General features: G+C 72.6%; 3 protein-coding genes and 1 pseudogene across 5 annotated transcripts; 2 read left to right on the top strand and 2 right to left on the bottom strand.

Moving 5' to 3' along the window:
- The first annotated feature begins 2673 nt into the window (after positions 1-2673).
- LOC148590553 (ketohexokinase-like) lies at positions 2674-7000 on the top strand. The gene is made up of 8 exons (XM_088538876.1): positions 2674-2813; positions 3215-3331; positions 3453-3587; positions 3791-3863; positions 5263-5409; positions 5907-5995; positions 6668-6825; positions 6890-7000. Exons 1-8 carry the CDS (start codon positions 2707-2709, stop codon positions 6973-6975), a joined length of 912 nt encoding a protein of 303 aa, XP_088395002.1. The 5' UTR covers positions 2674-2706; the 3' UTR covers positions 6976-7000.
- A 1891-nt stretch (positions 7001-8891) lies between these two features.
- Positions 8892-11315, top strand: LOC148590552 (protein ABHD1-like). Its single transcript, XM_088538879.1, has 8 exons — positions 8892-9017; positions 9073-9248; positions 9437-9610; positions 10265-10310; positions 10383-10495; positions 10596-10769; positions 10832-11046; positions 11119-11315. Exons 1-8 carry the CDS (start codon positions 8892-8894, stop codon positions 11313-11315), a joined length of 1221 nt encoding a protein of 406 aa, XP_088395005.1.
- A 461-nt stretch (positions 11316-11776) lies between these two features.
- LOC148590551 (guanine nucleotide-exchange factor SEC12-like) lies at positions 11777-14407 on the bottom strand. Of its 2 annotated transcripts, none has more exons than XM_088538877.1 (8): positions 14270-14407; positions 13431-13853; positions 13279-13359; positions 13086-13210; positions 12848-13021; positions 12710-12782; positions 12303-12462; positions 11777-11871 (listed from the first exon to the last, which is right to left on the bottom strand). In XM_088538877.1, exons 1-8 carry the CDS (start codon positions 14402-14404, stop codon positions 11777-11779), a joined length of 1266 nt encoding a protein of 421 aa, XP_088395003.1. In that variant the 5' UTR covers positions 14405-14407. The 2 variants fall into 2 exon arrangements, with proteins under 2 accessions (XP_088395003.1, XP_088395004.1); XM_088538878.1 differs by having other exon boundaries at positions 13431-13841.
- Positions 14408-15663: 1256 nt separating this feature from the next.
- On the bottom strand, positions 15664-19262 carry LOC148590550 (sodium-dependent multivitamin transporter-like; annotated as a pseudogene). Its single transcript, XR_015914291.1, has 13 exons — positions 19218-19262; positions 19093-19144; positions 18957-19024; positions 18729-18884; positions 18511-18651; positions 18311-18437; positions 17550-17638; positions 17371-17483; positions 17147-17302; positions 16867-17034; positions 16688-16820; positions 15871-15992; positions 15664-15801 (listed from the first exon to the last, which is right to left on the bottom strand). The product of XR_015914291.1 is annotated as a sodium-dependent multivitamin transporter-like (transcript).
- Between the last annotated feature and the right edge of the window lie 4 nt (positions 19263-19266).

Below are 19266 nucleotides of genomic sequence, written 5' to 3'. Positions count from 1 at the left end.
ACCCCCTGCGCTGCCCCAGTGCGCTGCCCCACTGCTGCACTGCGCCTGTGCTGCATGGGCGTTGCACCGCGCTGCACCGGTTCTCCCCAGGCACTGCACTGCACTGCGCAGCGCTGCACGGCCTCTGCACTGCCCCGTTCGGCAGGGCCACTGCTCCGACCTCGCTGCATCAGCCCCGTGGCTCCTGGCACCGCTCCCCGTTGCGCTGCACTGCACTGCACCACGCTGCACCGTACCGCGCTGCACCGCGCTGCACAGGGCCCTGCGCTCCCGGCACGGCCGGCCCCGCGCGCGAGCAAAGGTCGAGACCGGCTGGGAGGCTCCGCGACGGAGGCTCCCGATCCCCGCGCTGGGGCGGCCCAGTGGGACCGGCACCGCGAGCGCTGCAGGGGACGGGGCAGCCACCCTGGTGAGGCTGCGTGGGCACCCTGCACCGCTGCAACTGCTGCAACTGCTGCACCCGCTGCAACTGCTGCACTCATTGTAACCCCTGCACCCACTGCAACCCCTGTACCTGTGCCCGCAGCAACTCCTGCACCTGCTGCAGCGCCCAGGGTGCCCCAAGCCCCTCCGCCTCCCCCGTGGCACCCACCTGCTGCACAAGCAACGGGCCACGTCTGCCCCTGTCACCTGCGTCCTGTCACCGCCCCGCCGCGCCCGCCCGTGACGCAGTCACCGGCACCGCAGGCAGCATCTGCTGCACCCTGACCCGGCGCAGGGCGAGCCCAGGGCCAGCAGCCCCGCGCTGGCGCCTGCGCCCTGACGGCACCAGGGAGGGAGGTGCGGGGCTGCGAGAGCTGCCGCTGCACGGCTGCACTGCACGGCTGCGCTGCACCACTGCGCTGCACCGCTGCGCTGCATGGCTCCACTGCACTGCTCACATGCTGAACAGCTCCTACGCTGCATGGCGCCACTGCACAGCTGCGCTGCATGGCTCCACTGCGCAGCTCACATGCATGCACGCACTGGCCGCACGGGGACCTGCAGAGTGGGGATGAGCAGCAGTGCTTGTGCAGTAGGGTGCATGCAGCATGTGTACATTGGTGCAGGTGCGTGCGCATGGACAGCAGCATGTGTGCATGCAGTGAGGCTTGCACAGCAGCACGTGTGTGTAGTGGTATGCATGTGTGCCACAGTGTGCCTGCATGCAGCAGAGTATGTGCATGCAACTCTTGGGGTGTGCAGCAGGGTGTGTGCACACCTGAGTGTGTCTCAGTGGCAGTGTGCATGCAGCATGCACACACACAGGTGTGTGTGTGCACACGGGGTACATGTGCAGGCTGTGCACGTGGGATGAGTGCAGCAAGTGTGCGCTGTGTGCACACGGGGTGCACGTGTGTGTGGGGAGGTGCAGCACACGTGCAGGGTGTACACCCCATGCGTGGGTGTGTGCAGGGCGTGTGGGTGTGCATACGGTGTGTTTATGCACTGCATACATGCAGGGTGTGCACCGGGGGTGTGTGTATTCGGCACACGTGTGCTCGGTTGCACACTGCCGTGTCACGGTCCCATGCAGGGTTCCACACGGGCTGTGTCACACAGGGTTGCACACACGCTGTGTGTGCTCCACGCACTCGTGCAGGGTTGCACACCGCCGTGTCACGCTCCCACGCAGGGTTGCACACGCGCTGTGTGTGCTCCACGCACGCGTGCAGGGTTGCACACCGCCGTGTCACGCTCCCACGCAGGGTTGCACACGGGCTGTGTGTGCTCCACGCACTCGTGCAGGGTTGCACACCGCCGTGTCACGCTCCCACGCAGGGTTGCACATGCGCTGTGTGTGCTCCACGCACTCGTGCAGGGTTGCACACTGCCGTGTCACGCTCCCACGCAGGGTTGCACACGGGTTGTGTCATGCAGGGTTGCACACGCGCTGTGTGCGCTCCACGCACTCGTGCAGGGTTGCACACCGCCGTGTCACACTCCCACGCAGGGTTGCACATGCGCTGTGTGTGCTCCACGCACTCGTGCAGGGTTGCACACTGCCGTGTCACGCTCCCACGCAGGGTTGCACACGGGTTGTGTCATGCAGGGTTGCACACGCGCTGTGTGTGCTCCACGCACTCGTGCAGGGTTGCACACAGGCTGTGTCATGTCCCCACGCAGGGTTGCACACGCGCTGTGTGTGCTCCATGCACTCGTGCAGGGTTGCACACCGCCGTGTCATGCTCCCACGCAGGGTTGCACACGCGCTGTGTGTGCTCCACGCACTCGTGCAGGGTTGCACACAGGCTGTGTCATGTCCCCACGCAGGGTTGCACACGGGCCGTGTGTGCTCCACGCACTCATGCAGGGTTGCACACTGCCGTGTCACGCTCCCACGCAGGGTTGCACACAGGCTGTGTCACGCAGGGTTGCACACGGGCTGTGTGTGCTCCACGCACTCGTGCAGGGTTGCACACCGCCGTGTCACGCTCCCACGCAGGGTCCCTCACGGGCCGTGTCCCGTCCCCCCGCGCTCTCCTCGCGCTCCCGCGCGTGCTCGGGGCGGGCAGCGCGCGCGGCGCAGGGGGCGGGGCGTCCTCGGGGCGTGGCGCGGGGGGCGGGGCTGGGCGCAGCGGCGGCCGCTCCCATTGGCGGCGGCGCGGGGGGCGTGGCGCGGGGTCCGCTCCCATTGGCGGCGGCGCGGGGGGCGTGGCCGGGGGGCGTGGCCCGGCGTGGCGCGGCGGTCGCGGCGCGGGGAGAGCCGCCGTTCCCGGGGCCGCCATGGCCGCGCCGCCGCCGCCCGAGAAGCGGATCCTGTGCGTGGGGCTCGCGTGTCTCGACGTGATCAGCGTGGTGGGGACCTACCCCGAGGAGGACACGGAGACCAGGTGCCCGCGGCGCCCGGCACCGGGGCTGGAGACGGCACCGGGGCTGGAAGATCTGCTGGGACCGGGGCTGCAGGGCTCTGCCAGTACCGGGGATGGGGGCTCTGTCGGTACTGGGGCTGGAGGGCTGGAGACAGCACCGGGACTGGGGGGCTCTGCTGGTACTGAGGCTGGGGGCTCTGATGGCACCGGGACTGCGGGACTCTGCTGATACCAGGGTTGGGGGCTCTGCCGGTACCGGGCTGGGGGATCCCTGCTGACCCCGTGCTGCAGTAACGCAGTGACGCAGTGATGCAGCGATGCAGTGCCCCGTGCCGGTGCCCGCTGCAGGCCGCGGTGGCGCAGAGCGGTGGCCGGTCCCCCCGCGGTGGCCGTGCCCTGCATCCCGCCGCATTGCGCTGCAGGTGCCTGTCGCAGCGGTGGCAGCGCGGCGGCAACGCCTCCAACTCGTGCACGGTGCTGGCGCTGCTGGGCGCTCCCTGCGCCTTCATGGGCTCCCTGGCGCCCGGACCCGCCGCCGAGTGAGTGGGGCCGGGACCCCCGGCCGCGCCGGCGCCTCGTCCCGGTGCAGCTGCAGTGCTGCAGCGCCCTGCAGCCGCTGCATGCGCCCGCGCCGCTCACACCGCCCTCCTCCCCGGCAAGCTTCATCGTGGCGGATTTCCGGCGCCGCGGCGTGGACGTGGCGCACGTGGCCTGGCAGCCGCGCGGGGACGTGCCCTGCGCCTGCTGCGTGGTCAGCGCCGCCAGCGGCTCGCGGACCATCGTGCTGCACGACACGTAAGGGCGGCCGCCGCCGCTCGAGGAGCCGATTGACCGTGATCCTGCGCCCGCCGCCGCCGCCAATCGCCCCCAATCAGCCCTTGGAGCCGCCCGGGGCCGGCGCCGTTAATCATTGACGGGGCCTCTGTCCCCGGGGCAGAGTCGAGCCCGGCGCTGCCCTTCGCCCCGGGCCGGCCCTGACCCCCCTCCCCGCCGAGCAGGAACCTGCCCGACGTGACGGCCGGGGACTTCGAGCGGGTCGACCTGGAGCAGTACAAGTGGGTGCACGTGGAGGTGAGCGCAGGCCGCGGCGCAGCGCGGTGCAATGCGGTGCAGTGAAGTGCAGCGCGGTGCAATGCGGTGCAGCACGGTGCAATGCGGTGCAGCATGGTGCAATGCGGTGCAATGCGGTGCAATGCGGTGCAGCATGGTGCAATGCGGTGCAGCATGGTGCAATGTGGTGCAGCACGGTGCAGCCCCCCAGCACTGCGAGGGTGGCTGGGGACAACAGGCCCCGCTGTGCAGTGCGGTGCTGCCAGGCTGTGCCAACAGGCCCAGTGTAGCTGCCAGGCCAGAGTGTGCAGTGCCAGGCTGGGCCATGCAGTGCCAGGCTGGACCATACAGTGCCAGGCTATGCCGTGCAGGGCCATGCAGTGCCAGTCTGTGCCATGCAGGGCCGCGCAGTGCCATGCAGGACCGTGCAGTGCCAGGCTGTGCCGCACAGTGCCAGGCTGTGCCAGGCTGTGCCGTGCAGGACGGCGCAGTACAAGGCTGTGCCGCAGAGTGCCAGGCTGTGCCGTGCAGTGCCGTGCAGTACCAGGCCGTGCCGCGCACCCCGCTCATGACCACTGCGCTTAGCACTGGCCCTGGGGCCATGTGGTACCCTGCAGATGGTGCAGTGCACATTGCGGTGCGACACTGCATGTCGCAGGGCAACACTGGGTGTCGTGGTGTGACACTGTGTCACAGTGTGAGACTGTGCAATGTGACGCTGCATGCCGTGGTGCTATGCCGTGCACCGCAGTGTGTCCCTGCATACTGTGTCGCTGCACACCATGTGGCTCCACCGCAGGCCTGCAGCACGGCGGAGCAGCTGTGCATGCTGCAGTGCAGTGTGTCACTGCACACCGTGTCGCTGTACCCTGTGCCGCAGGCCCGCAATGCAGCGGAGCAGCTCCGCATGCTGCAGCGCGTGCAGTGCAGTGCAGTGTGTCGCTGCACACCGTGTCGCTGTGCTGCAGGCCCGCAATGCAGCGGAGCAGCTCCGCATGCTGCAGCGCGTGCAGTGCAGTGCAGTGTCACTGCATGCAGTGTCGCTGTACCCTGTGCCGCAGGCCCGCAATGCAGCGGAGCAGCTCCGCATGCTGCAGCGCGTGCAGTGCAGTGCAGTGTGTCCCTGCACACCGTGTCGCTGTACCCTGTGCTGCAGGCCCGCAATGCAGCGGAGCAGCTCCGCATGCTGCAGTGCAGTGCAGTGCAGTGCAGTGTGTCCCTGCACACCGTGTCGCTGTGCCGCAGGCCCGCAATGCAGCGGAGCAGCTCTGCATGCTGCAGCGCGTGCAGTGCAGTGCATTGCAGTGTGTCACTGCACTCTCGGCAGGCCCGCAATGCAGCGGAGCAGCTCCGCATGCTGCAGCACGTGCAGTGCAGTGCAGTGTCACTGCACACCGTGTCGCTGCACCCTGTGCTGCAGGCCCGCAATGCAGCGGAGCAGCTCCGCATGCTGCAGCACGTGCAGCGCCACAATGCGGCGCGTGGCCCCGCCCACCGCGTCACCACCTCCGTGGAGCTCGAGAAGCCCCGCCCAGAGCTGCTTCAGCTCCTCCCCCACGGTGACGTCGTACGTGCAGGACGCAGCTGATTGGACCGCAGGGCGGGAGGGGGCTGCAGGGGGCGGGGCTGCCTGGGGGGCGGGGTCTGATGGGGGTAGTTGGGGGTCCCTGGGGGGTCCCTGGGGGGTCCCTTGGGTGGGGGGGGGGCGGTGAGAGGAGGTCCCAGGGCTGCAGTTTGGAGGTCCTGGAATGGGGGGGGGGTTCCAGGATGGGGTCCCTGGGGATGGATCCTTGGGTCGGGGGTCCCAGGATGGATGGGGGGTCCCGGGATGGATGGGGGGGTCCCAGGATGGATGGGGGGTCCCAGGACGGGGTCCCTGGGTGCATGGGGGGTCCCAGGATGGATGGGGGGTCCCTGGGTGCACGGGGGGGTCCCGGGATGGGGCCCCAGGATGGATTGGGGGTCCCAGGATGGATGGGGGGGTCCCTGGGTGCATGGGGGGTCCCCAGGATGGATGGGGGGTCCCTGGGTGCACGGGGGGGGTCCCAGCGCCCCCCCCCCCAGGTGTTCATCAGCAAGGACGTGGCGCGGAGCCTGGGCTACGCGTCGGCCGCCGAGGCGGTGCAGGGGCTGCGCGACCGCGCGCGCCCGGGGTGAGCGCCGCGGGGGGACGGGGGACGAGGGGGACAGGGGGGACGCGGGGGACAGGGCGATGTGAAGGACGGGGATGTGGGGGGCAGGGGGACAGGAGGGACAAGGGCACACAGGGAGCAGGGGGACGCAGGGATGGGGCCATGCAGGGAATGGGGGGACACAGGGGACATGGGGATATGGGGGATGGGAGCATGCGGGGGACATGGGGACACAGGGACAGGGGCACACGGGGAACCCGGGGGACAGGGGGACGCGGGGAGGGGGACATGCAAGGGACGGGGGGACGTGGGGATGTGAGGGACAGGGGGATGTGGGGGACAGTGGGACACAGGGACAGGGGCACATGGGCAATAGGAGCACCCAGGGGACAGGGGCATGCAGGGGCCGGGGGGACAGAGGGACAGGGGCACATGGGGACACAGGGACAGGGACACACAGGGAACAGGGGAACGCGGGGCTGGGGCCATGCAGGGGCTGGGGCCATGGAGGGGACAGGGGCACCCGGGGGACACGGGGACAGGGCCATGCAGGGGCCGGGGGGGACATGGGGGACAGGGGCACATGGGGACGCAGGGACAGGGACACACAGGGGACAGGGGCACCCGGGGGACAGGGCCATGCAGGGCCGGGGCAGGCGGCCCCGTGCAGCCGGCGCGCTGGCCGCGGCGCAGGGCCACGCTGGTGTGCGCGTGGGCCGAGGCGGGCGCCGACGCCGCGGGGCCGGACGGGCGGCTCGTGCACTCGGACGCGTTCCCGCCGCCCGCCGTGGTGGACACGCTGGGCGCCGGCGACACCTTCAACGCCGCCGTCATCTTCGCGCTGGCGGGAGGTACCCGCGGCGGGGGGCGGCGGGGGGTGACGCCCGCGCTCCCGCTCACGGCCCCGCTCCGCAGGGCAGAGCCTGCAGGACGCCATCACCTTCGGCTGCCGCGTGGCCGGCAAGAAGTGCGGCCTGCAGGGCTACGACGGGCTGGTGTGAGCGCGGCCCCGCGGCCCCGCGCGCCAATAAAGCTGCTGCAGCACGGCCGAGTGCGTGTGCCCGGCGCGGGAGGGCAGGGCGGGAGGCTGCAGCGCCAGCGACGGGCACTGCAGCGCCAGCACGGACTGCACCGCGCACTGCACCGCACCATGCAGTGTGCTGGCCCCATGCGCTGCACTGCATCACACCATGCAGTGTGCTGGCCCCGCGCGCTGCACTGCACCATGCAGTGTGCTGGCCCCCTGCACCGCACCACACCATGCAGTGTGCTGGTCCCACATGCTGCACTGCACCCTACTGCACAGTGTGCTGACCCCGCGCGCTGCACTGCACCGCACCATGCAGTGTGCTGGCCCCACATGCTGCACCACACCATGCACTGTGCTGGCCCCACGCGCTGCACCACACCATGCAGTGTGCTGGCCCCACGCATTGCGCTGCACCATGCAGTGTGCAGGCCCCACGCGCTGCACTGGACCATGCACTGTGCTGGTCCCACGCGCTGCACTGCACCGCATGCACCCACACTGCATCATGCCAGCACAGGGGGCCCTGGGCCCAGTGGCTGCTCTATAGGATCTGCCCCATGGCCGGGGGAGACCCCCCCATGTCCCCACGTGACTGTGCCACCCCATGTGTCCCCTTGCCGTCCTGCTGTGGCCTCCCCGTGCACAGTGACCCCGTGTGCCCCTCACCCTGTCCCCAGGCGCACCCTGGCCCCGGTGCAGTCACCCCACGGAGCCCCATGTGACTGGAGCTGCAGGGACACGCTCAGCAGTGCCGGGGGTGTCACAGGGCACCTGCCAGCCCGGCCGGGCTCGGGGTGGAGCCAGGTGACACGGTGGCACCTCCGCCCCCGCCGGTGACCCCGTGCCCCAGTGCCCCCGCGGGTGGCTCCACGCTGGCAGCCACCGGGCTGGCGCTGGGCAGGGCGGCAGCGCCTGCGGCACCGAGTCCTGCGGCACGTGTGAGCAGGTGACACTGCACCCCTCCATGTGCATGCACACACTGCACACGCATGTGTCACACTGCACTCCCCACGCGCATGCACACACGTCACACTGCACCCCTCCATGTGCATGCACACACTGCACATGCATGTGTCACACTGCACGCCCCCACGCGCATGCACACACATGTCACACTGCACCGCTCGTGCACGCACACACGCACTGCACATGTATATATGTCACACTGTGCACTCATCCTGTGCTCACGGACATGCAGAGCGCCCTGCCTTGAATGCATTATGCACAGGGGGCTCACTGTACATGCACCCTGCGTGCCCGCATGTGCACACGCGCTGGCTGCATGCACACAAGCCTGTCACACCATGCCTGCTGTACTCCCACCTTGCATGCACCCAGCCACGTGCCATGTGCACAGCGACCTGCTTGCACAGAGGCTGCATACATGCAATGCATGTGTGCCGTGCACCGCAGCCTGCATTGCCGGTGCATGGGCTGCACAGACACACACTGCACCCTGCCCTGCTCGCACTTGCACACACATGTGAGCTTGTGCATACGCCCATACACACACACGTGCATGCATCCGCACACATGCGCGTGTGCACACACATGCACACCCACATACAGACATGTGCGCACACTCATGCACACACACGCATGCACACTGGCACACACAGGCGCATGCACACACACGCGGGCACGCACACAGGTGCACACACACGTGCGTGCACACGCACAGGCGCGTGCACACGGGCACGCACACGCATGTGCACACACACACACGGGCACACGCGGCACTGCCCGCCCCCAAGATGGCCGCCGCGGCCACGCGCGCCCGTCCCGGGGCGGGGCCTCGCGCGCGGCGTCACCGGGTGGGCGGGGCGCGGCGGGCCGGGGCGGCGCGCGGGGCCGGGGCTGTCCCGTCCCGTCCCGTCCCGGGCGGCCATGGAGGCCGAGGCGGCCCCGCGGCCCGCGCCGCCGCCGGGAGCGCTGCTGCCGCCGCCGCTGCTGCTGCTGCTGCTCGCGGCCGCCGCCGCCGCGCTCGCCTACTACTGGGCGCGGGTGCCGCAGGTGAGCGCCGCCCCGGTAACGGTCCCGGTGCCGGTGCCGGTGCCGCCCGGCTGAGCGCCCCGTCCCGCAGCGGCCGCTGCTGGCGGGCGGCGCGCGGCTCTGCGCCTTCCTGCGGCGCCGCTGCCCGGCCGTGAGCGAGACCTTCTACCCCACGGCCTGGTGCTTCGAGGGGCGGCTGCAGACGCTGCTGCGCGCGCTGCTGCAGTCCGGCCCGCGCGTGGAATACCGCAGGTGAGAGCGGCCCCGCGCCCACGCGGCCCCGCGCCCACGCGGCTCCCTGCCCACGCGGCTCCCTGCCCACGCGGCTCCGTGTCCACGCGGCCCCCCGCGTCCACGCGGCTCCACGCGTCCACGCGGCTCCCTGCCCACGCGGCTCCGTGTCCACGCGGCTCCCTGCCCACACGCTTCCACGCCCGCAGCGAGCGGCTCCGCACGCCCGACGGCGGCCAGCTGCTGCTGGACTGGGCCGAGGAGGAGGAGGAGGGCGCGGGCGCCGCGCGCCCCGTGGTGCTGCTGCTGCCCGGCCTCGCGGGGAACAGCCAGGCCACCTACATCCTGCACCTGGTGCGGCGCGTGCAGCGCGCGGGGTACAGGTGGGTCCTGCGGCGCCGGGAGCGGGCAGAGCCGCGGCCCCCGCGCCGGAGCTGCCGGGGAGCCCGGGCACGGTGAGCAGCGCAGAGCTGCAGCCCCGGCACCGCGCAGCCGCATGGACGGGCTGCGGGTGACCCCGGTGCTGGGGAGCCGCGCGGTCCAGGTGCAGGTGATCCTGGTGCTGGGGAGCCGCACGGACAGGGTGCTGGGGAGCCATGCTGTCCAGGTAACCCCGGTGCCAGGGAGCTGCAGCCCCGGTGCATGTGGGCACCATGCGGGCTCTGTGCCGGGGCGCTGCAGCCCTGGTGCATGTTAGCACCACAGCCCCGGTGCAGGCGGGCGCTGCAGCCCTGGTGCATGTGGGCACCATGTGGTCTATGTGCCGGGACGCTGCAGCCCTGGTGCATGCCAGCACCACAGCCCCGGTGCAGGCGGGCGCTGCAGCCCTGGTGCACATGGGCACCATGTGGGCTGTGTGCCGGGGTGCTGCAGCCCCAGTGCATGTGGGTGCCATGCAGGCTGTGCACCGCAGTGCATAGTCCTGGTGGATGTGGGCGCAATGTGGGCTGTGTGCCGGGGCGCTGCAGCCCGGTGCATGCCAGCACTGCAGCCTGGCGCAGGCGGGCGCCGCGCTCCCGCCGCTGCTCCCTCCGCAGGGCCGTGGTGCTCAACAACCGGGGCACGAAGGGCGAGGAGCTGCTGGTGAGCGGGGGGGCCGGGCGCTGCAGCCCCCATGCGCCGCTGCCCGCGCTGCCGCCAACCCCCTTCCCGCAGACCCCGCGGACCTTCTGCGCCAGCAACACGGAGGACCTGGAGACGACCGTGCGGCACCTGCGGCGCCGCTTCCCGCAGGCCCCGCTCGTGGCGGCCGGCGTCTCCCTGGGCGGGTGAGCGGGGCGGCCGCGGCGGGGGCTGCGGCGGGGGCTGCAGCGGGTGCTGCATGGGGCTGCACGGGGGCTGCAGCGCTGCTCACGCGCTGCCCCGCAGCGTCCTGCTCCTCAACTACCTGGCGCGGACGGGGCGCGCGGCGGAGCTGGCGGCCGCCATGGCCATCTCGGCCACGTGGGACTCGTTCGACACCATGGAGTCGCTGGAGCGGCCGCTCAACGCGCTGCTCTTCAACCGGCAGCTGGCGGCCGGCGTGTGCGGCATCGTGCGCAGGTGGGCGCGGGGCGGCGGGCGCGGGCGGCCGCGCGGGACCCCCGCTCACCGCGGCCGCGCAGGAACCGGGCGCTGCTGGAGCCCAAGTGGGACGTGGAGCACATCCTGCGCGCGCGCTGCATGCGGCACTTCGACGAGCGCTACACGGCGCCCGCCTTCGGCTACGGCTCCTGCAACGACTACTACCGCGCGTCGAGCCCCGCGCGCCACGTCCACGCCGTGCGCGTGCCCGTGCTCTGCCTCAACGCGGCCGACGACCCCTTCTCGCCGCTGCACGGTGAGCGGCGCCGCGCGGCGCGGGGCTGCGGCGCCTGCTGCACCCCGGCTCACGCGGCGCCGTGTCCCGCAGCCATCCCGGTGCAGGCGGCGCGGCGCCTGCCCCACGTGGCGCTGCTGGTGACGGCGCACGGCGGCCACATCGGCTTCCTGGAGGGGCTGTTCCCGCGGCACGGCACCTACGCGGACCGCGTGTTCGCGCAGTTCATCCGCGCCGCGGCGGAGCACGGCGACGAGCTGCGCGGCCTGGACGAGGAGGATGCGCAATAAAGCTGCGCCCTGGGCCAGGGCTCCCGCGTGGCGGCTCCTGCGTGGCGGCGCACACGGGCACACGGGGCACACACAGGGCGCACGGGGCACACACAGGGCGCACGGGTACACGGGGCGCACGGGGTACATGGGGCATACGGCGCACACACGGCGCACATGGGGCGCATGGGACGCACAGGCACACACGGGGCACACGGGGCACATGGGATGCACGGGGCACATGGGGCACACGGGGCGCACACAGGGCACACGGGGCACACGCAGGGCACATGGGACACACACAGGGCACACGGGCGCAGCGCGGCCGGCGCTCGTCTTTAATGGCAGCGGGGGGACGCGGCGGCGCTCGGGGCCACCCCGCACGGCCCCTTCCAGCGCCCCCCGTCCCGCGGCCCCTCGGAGCTGCAGCGGCCGCTGCTCCCTGCTCCGCGGTCCCTTCCCGGCGCGGGCGGCAGGGCCGGCTACAGGAATCCGGGGAACAGCAGCTGCAGCAGCAGGATGGCGGCCACGATGAGCGCGGCGCAGAGCAGCAGCAGCGCCCACACGGGCACGGAGCCTGCGGGCGGGAGAGCGGCGGGCAGCGCCGGGACCCCGTGTCCCCTGTCCCCGGTGTCCCCTGTTCCGCAGCCCCCATCCCTGCCATCCATGTCCCTGCCATCCCCATCCCGCCATCCCCATTGCGCCGTCCCCTTCCCTGCTGTCCCCGTGTCCCCATCCCCACTGTCCCTGTCCTGCAGGCCCCGTCCCGCCATTCCCGTCCTCGCCGTCCCTGTCCCACCGTCCCCGTCCCTGCCATCTCCATCCCACGGCCCCCATCCTGCCGTCCCTGTCCCCAGCGTCCTTGTCCCCGCCATCCCTGTCCCGCCATCCCCGCCATCCCCGCCATCCCCATCCTGCCGTCCCCGAGTCCACGTCCCTGTGTCCCCGTCCCGCTGTCCCTGTCCCCATCCCGCCGTCCCCGTGCCGCGGTCCCCGCGCGGCGCTCACGGCGGCTGGGCAGCAGGTGCAGGTGGCAGCGGCTGTCCACGGCCACGCTGAGCAGCGCCGCCTCGTTGCCCCCCAGCAGCTCCCGGCCCTGCCGGCTGTCGGGCACGAAGGCCACGTCGGTGACGACGATGCCGTGCGCCTCCTTCACGTAGTAGAGCCGCTGCGGGGACGGGTGCGCGGTGAGCGCGGGGGCAGCGCGGGGGGCAGCGCGGTGAGCGCGGGGGGCAGCGCGGTGAGCGCGGGGGCAGCACGGTGAGCGCGGGGGCAGCGCGGTGAGCGCGGGGGGCAGTGTGGTGAGCGCGGGTGCAGTGCGGTGAGCGCGGGAGCAGCGCGGTGAGCGCGGGGACGGGCGCGCGGTGAGCGCGGGGGGCAGCGCGGTGAGCGCGGGGGCAGCCGCACGCACCCACCTGCAGCGAGAAGGCGACGTGGATGGCGACGGAGCCCGTGACGGTGCCCAGCCCCAGGAAGGTGCCCGAGTCGCTGCGGGGAGCACGGTGAGCACATGGCGGCCGTGCCGGGACCCGGGCGCCCGCGGCCGCGCGCACCTCACGGACAGGCAGGACACGACCTCGGCGCCGCAGGGCCGCGTGAGCAGCGGCAGGAAGCTGCGGCCGTCCCACTTGGTGAGGAAGCAGGGCGGCGGGCGGCGCGCGCGCCGGTGCGGCACCTGCACCGTGTAGAGCCGCAGGGCGCCCGCGCTGTCCTCCACGGCGCCGAACCTGCGGGCGGCGCGGCTGAGCGCGGTGCAGGGGGCCGCCCCGGCGCGCGCGGCGCCGCCGGTACCTGCAGGCCTGGTAGCGGTAGGGCCCGTCCGGGACGCCGGGCAGGTTCTCGCTCCAGCGCAGCCCCGTCACCAGCTGCTCCCGCTGCCACACGCAGCACTGGAAGTCGCGGCCCGCGGTCACCACCTGCGCGCAGGGACCGCGTGTCGGAATGCGGCGCCGCAGCCGCGGCCCCCGCCGCCCGCCGCCACCACCTTGTTGTCGGGGCCCAGCGCGATGTCCTCGATCTCCCCGTCGTGGGCCTTGAACTCCAGCGTCTTCTTCATGCTGGGGAACTGCAGCGCAGAGCGCGCGGTGGCACCGATGCAGCCGCCGCGGCCGCCGCGGCGCCCGCGCGCGCACCCACCTCCCAGAGGCGCAGGAAGCCGTCGGCGCCGCCCGTGGCGAGCAGGGAGCCGTCGGCGCTGAAGCGCACGGCCTTCTGCAGCGCGTCGGCGCTGAAGTCGGTGCGGACGCTGTGCAGCGTCTCCACGGCCAGCTCCTCGCGCGGGCCCTGCGCGCCCGGCCCCGGCGCCGCCGCGGGGCCCTTGCGCCGGCGCAGCCCCGTGTCGGGAGCGCGCGCTGAGCCCGACGCCGCCGCCGCGGCCGCCCCGGCGCCGTCCTCGTCGCCCCGCACGCGCAGCCGCAGGATGTGGCAGCTGGCGTCCTGCCCCGCGGCGATGAGGTCCCCGGCCAGCGCCATGGTCATGGTGGCGCGGGTCTCGGTGTCGTGCGAGTGCAGCAGCGACGCGCTCAGCCGGCCCCCGATCTGCTCCAGCTGCAGGAAGTGCTGCGGGGCGCGGGGCTCAGCGCGGCGCCGCCACCGCGGCCACCGCAGCCACCGCAGCCACCGCCACCGCAGCCACCGCGGCCACCGCGGCCACCACGGCCACCGCCACTGCGGCCACCGCGGCCACCGCGGCCACCGCCTGGGGACCCTGTGCTGCCCACGGCGCCCCCCGCGCCGACCCACGGCCTCCCCTAACACCGACCCACGGCTCTGCCCCACGGCTCTGCCCCACACCGCCCCACATCCTCCCCCCACACCGACCCCCAGCTCCCTCCCAGCACCCCCGCACCCCCAGGCCGCTCTCCATCCTCATCCCAGTGCCCGTGGCTGTGCCCCCCCACTCGTGACCCCCAACCCCCCCCTCCGCCCCCCCCCGCTCCCCACGGCCCCGCGCGCCCCCCCGTCCCCCCCCGCACCACGCCGTTGCCGATGCCGGTCTTGGCGGCGCCGCCGCCGCCCGCCGTGATGGCGATGGGGCGGCGCGGGTGCACGCGGACCGTGTAGAGCGGGAAGGGCGCGCGGTACAGCTCGGCCGGGCGGCGCGGCGCCATGGCTGCCGCACACGTCAGCGCGCGGGACACGCCCCCGGCGGGACACGCCCCCACCGGGACACGCCCCTAGAGGGAAGGACACGCCCCTAGAGGGAAGGACACGCCCCTAGAGGGAAGGACACGCCCCCGGAGTGTGGACACGCCCCCAGAGCGGCAGCTGCGCATGCGCAGGGAGCGCGGCGCGAGGGCCGTGGAAGGAGACGCGTGTGCGCACGGGGATGGTGTGTGTGCGTGTGCGTGTGCAAGCGGCGTGCAACAGGCAGCGCGTGTGTGACTGCTGTGCGTGAGTGCACGGGGATGGTGTGTGTGTGTGCAAGCGCCGTGCAACAGGTGGTGCGTGTGTGTGACTGCTGTGCGTGTGAATGGGGATGGTGTGTGTGTGTGTGTGTGCAAGCGCCGTGCAACAGGCAGCGCGAGTGTGTGACTGCTGTGCATGTGCATTGGGTGGTGTGTGCATGTGCAAACGCTGTGCAACAGGCAGTGTGAGTGTGTGCTGCGCGTGTGCACGGGGTTGCGTGTGCAAGCACCATGTGTGTGGGGGTCACGTGTGTGTGTGTGTGTGTGTGTGTGCAGGTGTGGTGAGGGGCAGGTGCGCACACATGCAGCTGCAGTGCAGTGCGTGCGCAGTCGTTATGTGTGTGCAAGCGCTGCACACAGGGCAGCGTGTGTGTGCAGGGGACAGCACGTGTGTGCAGGGGACAGCGCGTGTGCGCACGGCGCAGCGTGTGTGTGCAGGGCACAGTGTGCGTGTGTGTGCAGGGGCAGTGTGTGCACACTCACTGTGCATGGGGCAGTATGTGCATGCAGGGCACAGCGTGTGTGTGCAGGGGCAGCGTGTGCACACTCACTGTGCACAGGGCAGGGTGGCTGCAGCCCATGCAGCAGCCGCCCTATGCAGCCTCAGCGCCAGGCCCTGCACATGCAAGCACCACCCCGCTGCAGCAGGACCGCACGTGTGCCCAGCGCCCATGCGCGGCCGTGGGGACCCTGTCCCTGCATGCAGAGCCCTGCGCAGGGCCCGGGGCCTCATCCCCTCCCACGCTGCTGCGCCCGGGCGCTGCGGACGCGGGTGCAGGGGCTGCCGCATCCCATGCAGGGCCGGCGCAGGCACTGCGGGGGCTGCGCGGGAAGGAGCTTTATTGCGGGGAGGGGGCGCAGAGGGGCCGTCCCGGGCGCAGGGGGCAGCGCGGGGACGCGGCGGCGCCGCCGGGCCGGGCTCCCGCGGGCAGCGGCGCCGGCCGCGCTTTGATGCGCCCGCGTCAGAAGGCCGTTTCCTGCACGGAGTAGGCGGGAGCCCCCGCGGCGCGGACGTAGCCCGGCCCTTCCTCGTCCTGCGGGCGCCGCGCGGGGCCGTTGGGCAGCCCGTTGCTGCTCTTGGCGGCGGCGCCGTCCGGCTCCTGCACGGATAGCGCCGTTGCAGGGGGGCACCGCGGTGCGGACGCGCGCCGCGTCCCGCGGCCCCTCACCTGCTCCGCGCGCCGCACGCCGCAGCGCAGCCGCTCGCGCCACTTCTCGGGCAGGCAGCAGAGCAGCCGCGGCAGCACCGGGTAGATGGTGCGGGGGTCCACGGCGTGTCCCGGCGTGGGGCCTGCGGGCGCAGAGCGGGGGACCCCGGGCGCGCAGCCCGTGGGCATGCGGCACCGCGGGGCGCAGCCCCCCAGCACGCAGCCCGCAGGGCAGCCCCACGATGTGCAGCCCCATGGAGGTAAAGCCCCAGGTGCAGCCCCCCAGATGTGCACCCCCCCAGTGCGACCCTCCAGGTGTGCAACCCCCAGTGCAGCCCCTTCTGCATCGTCCAGACTGCAGTGCGCCCCCAGCTGTGCACCCCTGGATGCACAGCCCCACTGCACCCCCAGCTGTGCAACCCCTGGATGCACAGCCCCACCGCACCCCCAGATGTGCACCCCCATCTGTGCAACCCCCCATGCACAGCCCCATTGCATCCCCAGCTGTGCAACCCCCTGATGCACAGCCCCACTGCCCCCCAGATGTGCACCCCCAGCTGTACACCCCCAGCTGTACACCCCCATGCACAGCCCCACTGCATTCCCAGATGTGCATCCCCCCAGTGCAACCCTCCAGCTGTGCAACCCCCATTGCAGCCCCTTCTGCATCGCCCAGACTGCAGTGCATCCCCAGCTGTGCAACCCCCCCGATGCACAGCCCCATTGCACCCCCAGCCGTGCGCCCCCCACGCACAGCCCCACTGCACCCCAGCTATGCATCCCCCCCTGCACATCCCCACGGCCCCCCAGCCGCGCGCCCCGCGGTGCCGCCCCGCACCGGTGACGAGGCTGACGAGCAGCCCCACGAGGACGACGGTGGTGGAGTTGTGCGCCGTGTACCACATGTACGAGAGCTGGTAGAAGCGCTGCAGGCCGCCGGCGCTGCGGGGGCAGCGGGCGCCGTGGGGCGGCTGCGCGGGCCGCCCGCCCCGTCCCCGCGTCCCCGCGTCCCCTCACCTGCGCGGCGCGGCCGAGGGGGGCGGCCAGCGTGGCGGCCAGCGCGGCGGTGACGTTGGCGGCGGTGCCGTTGGCCGGCGCGGCCGCTGCGCGCGCGCCCTGCACCAGGCTGCCGATGCCCACCCAGAAGGCCATGGCCAGCCCGGCCGCCAGCCCCACCACGGCGCCCTGCGGGGCCGGCGTCAGCCGCGGCGGGGCCGGCGTTGACCATGGTGCGGCCGGCATTGACCATGGTGCGGCCAGCGCCGCCGCGGCCCCCGCGCCCCCCGTCCCGTCTCACCGCCGCGTTGGCGCACGGGAAGAACATGCCGAGGCAGAAGAGGCCGAGCAGGGGGGCCGCCCACCATGCCGAAGATGCTGAGCGCGGCCTGCAGCATGGGGCCCATCATGGACGAGACGTAGGCCATGCCGAGGCAGAGCAGCCCGTAGCCCAGCGCTGCGGGGCGCGCGGCGTCACGGCGGGCGGCACCGGCACCGCCGCGGCCCCGCGGCCCCCGCGCTCACCCAGCAGCTTGGACAGCAGCGTGGCGCGCGCCTCCGGCAGCCCCGGCGCGTGCGGCCGCACCAGGTCCTCCATGGTGACGGTGGCCAGCGAGTTGAAGGCGGACGAGATGGTGCTGCGAGCGGAGCGTCAGGCGGCGGCGGCGGCGGCGCCGGGAGCGCGCGGCGCCGCCGGGACTCACCTCAGCGAGCCGCTGAACAGGCAGGCCACGAAGAGCCCCGGCAGCCCCGGCAGCTCCCGCAGCACGTCCATGACGAAGTACAGCACCAGCTGCGGGGACAGCGTCAGAGCGGCCCGCGGCCCCGCGCCACGGGCACCGGCGCCACGCAGCGTGTCCTGTGTGCCCTGTGCGCCCCATGCGCCCCGTGTGCCCCATGCACCCCGTGTCCTGTGTGCCCTGTGTGCCCCATGTGCCCCATGCACCCCATGTCCTGTGTACCCCATGCACCCCACACACCAGCACTGAGTCCTGGGCACCCCATGCCCTATGCGCCCCAAGCCTCGTGTGCAGTCCATGCACCCCGTGTCCTGTGTGCCCTGTGTGCCCCGTGCCCCATGCACCCCGTGTGCCCCATGCACCTGTACCCTATGTCCCCCATGCACCCCGTATCCTGTGTGCCCTGTGTGCCCCATGCACCCCATGCACCCCACACACCAGCACTGAGCCCTGGGCACCCCATGCCCTGTGTGCCCCATGCCCCGTGTGCAGTCCATGCACCCTGTGTACCCCATGTCCCCCATGCAGTGCATACCCTGTGCAGCCCGTGCACCATATGCACGATGCACCCCATGCACCCTGTGCGCCCCATGCACCCCATGCACCCTGCACACCAGCATTGAGCCCTGGGCACCCCATAGCCCTCGTGCAGCCCACACACCCCACGCAGCGCACACCCCGCGCCCTGCTCCCCATGCACCCCACACACCCCACGCGCCCCCCACCTGGTCCGAGGAGGCGCCGTGCGCGGGCGCCAGCGGGTGCTCGCGGTCGTAGGCGAACATGACGAGGCCGGTGAGGCAGCTGAGGCAGAGCACGATCTGCTGGCAGGGGAACACGGCGTAGCAGGAGCTGCGGGCGGCGGCGGCGGTGAGCGCGGTGCAGCGCGGTGAGCGCGGCGCAGCCCCCGCCCCGCGGCACTCACAGCACGGCCGCGCGCTCGCTGCGCGAGCTCAGGTACCGCTGCACCTGCGCTTGGTTCACGCCGTACAGCGACAGCATCATGAAGACGCCGCCGAGCGCCAGCGTCCAGAACGTGTGCCGCTCGAACGGGTCGGGGTCCAGGCTGCGGGCGGCGCGGCGCCGTCACGCCGGGCACCGTTACACCGGGCGCCGTCGCGCCGCGCGCCCCCCGCGTCTCACTCGATGCCGGCGATCTTGCCCGCGTCGTCCGCCAGGCGCCACACGCGGGCCATGCCGCCCACGCGGCGCGCGCCCCACCGCGATCACCGCCAGCTGCCCCGCGAACATCACCAGCGTCTGGAACACGTCGGTCCAGATGACGGCCTTGAGCCCGCCCTGCGGGGGACGCGGCGTGAGCGGGGCCGCGCGGCGGGAGCGGGGCCGTGCGCCGCGCCGCGCCGCGCTCACCAGCGTGGTGTAGAGCGTGCAGACCAGCCCCATGGTGAGCACCGAGCTCCACAGGTCGAAGCCCGTCACTGCGGGGGGGACGGGCGGTCAGGAGCGGCGCCGGCTCCGCGCGGCGCCCGCGGCCCCGACCCCCTACCTGCGTTGAGGGCCAGCGCGGGCGCGTACAGGACCACCCCCATGTAGACGACCTGCGGGCAGAGCGGCGCTGGCGGCGCGGGCGGCAGCGGCACCCGGCGCCCGCCCGCCCCGACCCGCGCTCACCATCTGGAAGATGAAGGTGACGGTGCCGCAGATGCGCACGGTCTTGTTG

This window comes from Tinamus guttatus, unplaced genomic scaffold, assembly GCF_059628265.1.
Source record: "Tinamus guttatus ecotype Peru unplaced genomic scaffold, ASM5962826v1 Tinamus_guttatus_pri_ptg001263l, whole genome shotgun sequence".
NCBI lineage: Eukaryota > Metazoa > Chordata > Aves > Tinamiformes > Tinamidae > Tinamus > Tinamus guttatus.
The sequence above is the reverse complement of the archived record's forward strand: the minus strand, read 5'-3'. Positions and strand labels throughout refer to the sequence as shown.